This window comes from Neomonachus schauinslandi, chromosome 15 (genome assembly GCF_002201575.2).
Source record: "Neomonachus schauinslandi chromosome 15, ASM220157v2, whole genome shotgun sequence".
Taxonomy (NCBI): Eukaryota; Metazoa; Chordata; class Mammalia; order Carnivora; family Phocidae; genus Neomonachus; species Neomonachus schauinslandi.
The window spans coordinates 58,185,069-58,188,011 of NC_058417.1; the positions used below are offsets into that span (position 1 = coordinate 58,185,069).

At 64.9% G+C, this 2,943-nt stretch overlaps 1 protein-coding gene across 2 annotated transcripts in view; it reads left to right on the forward strand.

Annotated features, from left to right (window-relative positions):
* CHMP6 (charged multivesicular body protein 6) overlaps positions 1 to 2,483 on the forward strand; it is a 7,530-nt gene extending 5,047 nt beyond the window's left edge. For both annotated transcript variants that reach the window (XM_021680801.2, XM_021680802.2), the window contains exons 7-8: positions 981 to 1,035; positions 1,516 to 2,483. In XM_021680801.2, coding sequence (XP_021536476.1) covers positions 981 to 1,035; positions 1,516 to 1,571 — 111 coding nt within the window. In that variant the 3' untranslated portion in view covers positions 1,572 to 2,483. The remainder of the gene's footprint in view (positions 1 to 980; positions 1,036 to 1,515) is intronic.
* The last annotated feature ends 460 nt before the right edge of the window (positions 2,484 to 2,943 follow it).

The following is a 2,943-nucleotide window of genomic DNA, read 5'->3' on the forward strand; positions in this document are numbered from 1 at the left end:
CCCCCCAGGACTGAGCACACTCACTCAGGTGATCGGACCCCCCAGGACTGAGCACACTCACTCAGGTGATCGGACCCCCAGGAGGCTTCTGCCCGTCATGGTCCTTGGCCTTGGGTGAACACCTGCATCAGGTGTCACATGAGCACACAATCCTGGTTTTGCAGCTGGTGTTCCTAAAGCGACTAGAATTTGTCCTGCACTGAGGCCCCATCTCCTTGTGTACCTGGCTGACAGCAGGGGAGACTGGCCTGGAGAGAACGGTGTCCTGGGTTGTCCACCCGAGAACGTTGCAGGCGCCTGGGGCAGCCTGTAGCCAGGCGTGCCTGGACAGCGCAGAAATGCTCTGACTCCTCACTCAGACCCTTCAGGGGGACAGAGTGTGGTTTCGTGATCACACGAGTGGTCTTTCCTGTTGTGGCCAGGTCACTCACTGTCGCGCGCAGGCCCCGAGGCCTGTGTCCGCTCCCTGACAGCGATCCCTGTCTCTGGGCCACCGCCTCAGGGCTCCACGGGCTCACTGTGGCCCCCACCTGCCGCTCCCCAAACCTGCAGGAGCAGCAGCTAGTTAGGGTTGCTGCTCTCTGCCCTTCAGTGTCCCGTGGGCACCTGCCTCCTGATGTCCTTCCTCCCGAGGACCCAAGTGCCCCCTGAGCTGCCAGGGGAGCCGGCTGGGAGGTGAACTGCCACGCGTTGCCCCCGAGGCAGCCCAGTGCCCCCCCGGGACCGGCAGCTCCACCACAGTCCTGCCCCAGAGCGAGCACAGCCGGGGCGCCTCTGCAGCTCTGGGACCCGTGTGCGTGCGTGTTCCTGAGCCCGCGCGCGCCTGCACGGCCAGGGTGTGAACCGGGGTCTCCAGGGAAGCCCCCTGGGGTGATGCAAGTCTCGGAGGTGCCGACGCTGCAGACGTGGCGCTCTGGAGCTTTGGCGGGGAGGCTTCTCCTTCCGATGGTGTCCTACAGCCTCCGCCCTGTTTCTTGTAGGAGCAGATAGAGCTCCCAGAGGTCCCTTCAGAGCCGCTTCCCGAAAGGAAACCAGGTATGCTTCTTGTCCTGTCCTTTGGAGAACAGTGGGTTCTAGAACAAAGCGCAATGCCCGGGCCGCGAGATCCTTCGCTTCCTGCTTGGTGGAGGTTGGTTCGCACCTCCCCAGCTGGGTAGGCGGCCTGCTAGAGCCAGCTCAGGAGCACGGGCCTCACTCTGGGGTCGGGCCTGGGTCTCTGGGGTGGGGGTGACCTGGTGGAGCCTGACCCCCTTCAGAGAGGCAGAGCTGGGGAAAGGCCAAGTCCGGCCAGGACGAGCTGTCCTCTGAATAGCAGGGCCCTGTGGTGTCACTCGCTGCTGGGGCCCCGTGTGGCTGGTGGTCCCTTCGTGTTTCTTTCTGCCCCTTTCCCCGTTCCTCCTTCACGCCAGGCCCCGCCCGGAGCGCGCCGTGTGGGACCAGGCTCCTTGCCACCCTCCTTCCTTCTGCCTTTGGGGTCTTCTCTACTCGACAGACACCTCTTTCTTTCCTCCACAGAGCAAGTCCCCCGCGAGGCCAGGCCCAAGCAGGTGGAACTGGTGGCAGCCTCATAACTTGGCCTCCTCTTCCAGGACTGGCGGGGACTCCCCAGAGACTGGGGCCCACAGAGTTTGGGTGCGTGGCCAGCCCTGGCCCGGCTCCCAGGAGGCCGGCGCCAGGCCAGGCCGGTCAGGTGCTGACAGAGCAGCGTGGCGCACACAGGGCTCCATCCCAGGGTGACTGCGGAGGGGCGCTTCCCTGGCGCTGCTGTCTTGCTCTCATTTCTGGATTAAATGGCAACATTCAGACCCTCCGGCCACACACGGCCTCTGACGCTGTGGCTCCCACGCGGCCACAGGCAGACCCAGTGCTCCTGGTGCTGGCCACACTCCTGTCCCCGGCCCCGCGAGGCTCCACGGCCGCCTTCTCCGCAGCTTGCTCTCTTCTTTCGAGGGCGTGTCGAACCCAGCTTCCTTGCCCGCCCTTTGCTCACTTCTTGCTGCTGCCGTCGGCTGGCGGCTTCCGTAAGGGAGTCCCTGCCATGGCCTGGCTTCCTGACCTGCCCAGTCTCCTTGTCACTTCAGGGCTGGAAACCAGCCCTCCTCTGTGTCGGTGTTTGGGGGTGTTGGGCCGGTGAGGAGGGGGACCACCCCTGCTGGCTTGGTGGCTGCGGAGCCCCGACCAGCCCTCGTCACCAGCGGGAGCTCGGCCCCACTGCAAAGGGACGTTCCTGGAGAGCCGGCGGTCTCCCAGGGCTTCCCGGAGGTGCTGACGGGCCTGCTCGGGTTGGTGCAGCCCCCGTTGCCTGGGAAGCTGCTGGGCACCCAGGGCTCTCCGACCGGGCGGACGCTGTGGGGGGTGATCGCGGCTCTCTAGCTGACAGTTTATCTTGGTATTAGACAATCCCGATGATATCTCTCTCCCAACAAGAACAGAAAGGGGATCCTCCCAGCCCCCCAACAGGTCAGCCCCATATTAAAGTTGATGCCTGCATGGTCTGCTGCCTCATGGAGTGGGGTCCATGGGAGCACCTGGGTGGGTTAAAGTGTGGCTCCTCTCCTCTCGGGTCCCTGAAATACGGCCCCTTGACCCTCACAGGGCATTCACTCGAGGGCGCCTGCCTCAGCAGCACCACGTGGGGGCTGGGGACGCAGGGGCAGGTGAAGGTCCTCAGTGTGCCGGGCGGGGCTCCAGCACTGACTGCACCCTGGGCTCTGGCCGTCCCCTCAGGGCAGCTTCGTGTAGCAAGGTGCAGGGTAGGGTCCTGGTCCCCCTCCAGTGGAACAGACACCGGCGGTCCCCTCATTCACTGAGGCCGGCCTCAGACCCCTTGGGGTGAGGGAGGCTGGTCAGTTGGGTACCTCCTCCAGGAGGGGGGCTCGTTTGGAGTCCCAGTGCCCAGATGGGAAGCCAGATGCCCCAGGGAGTGAGCAGGCGACAGCAAGG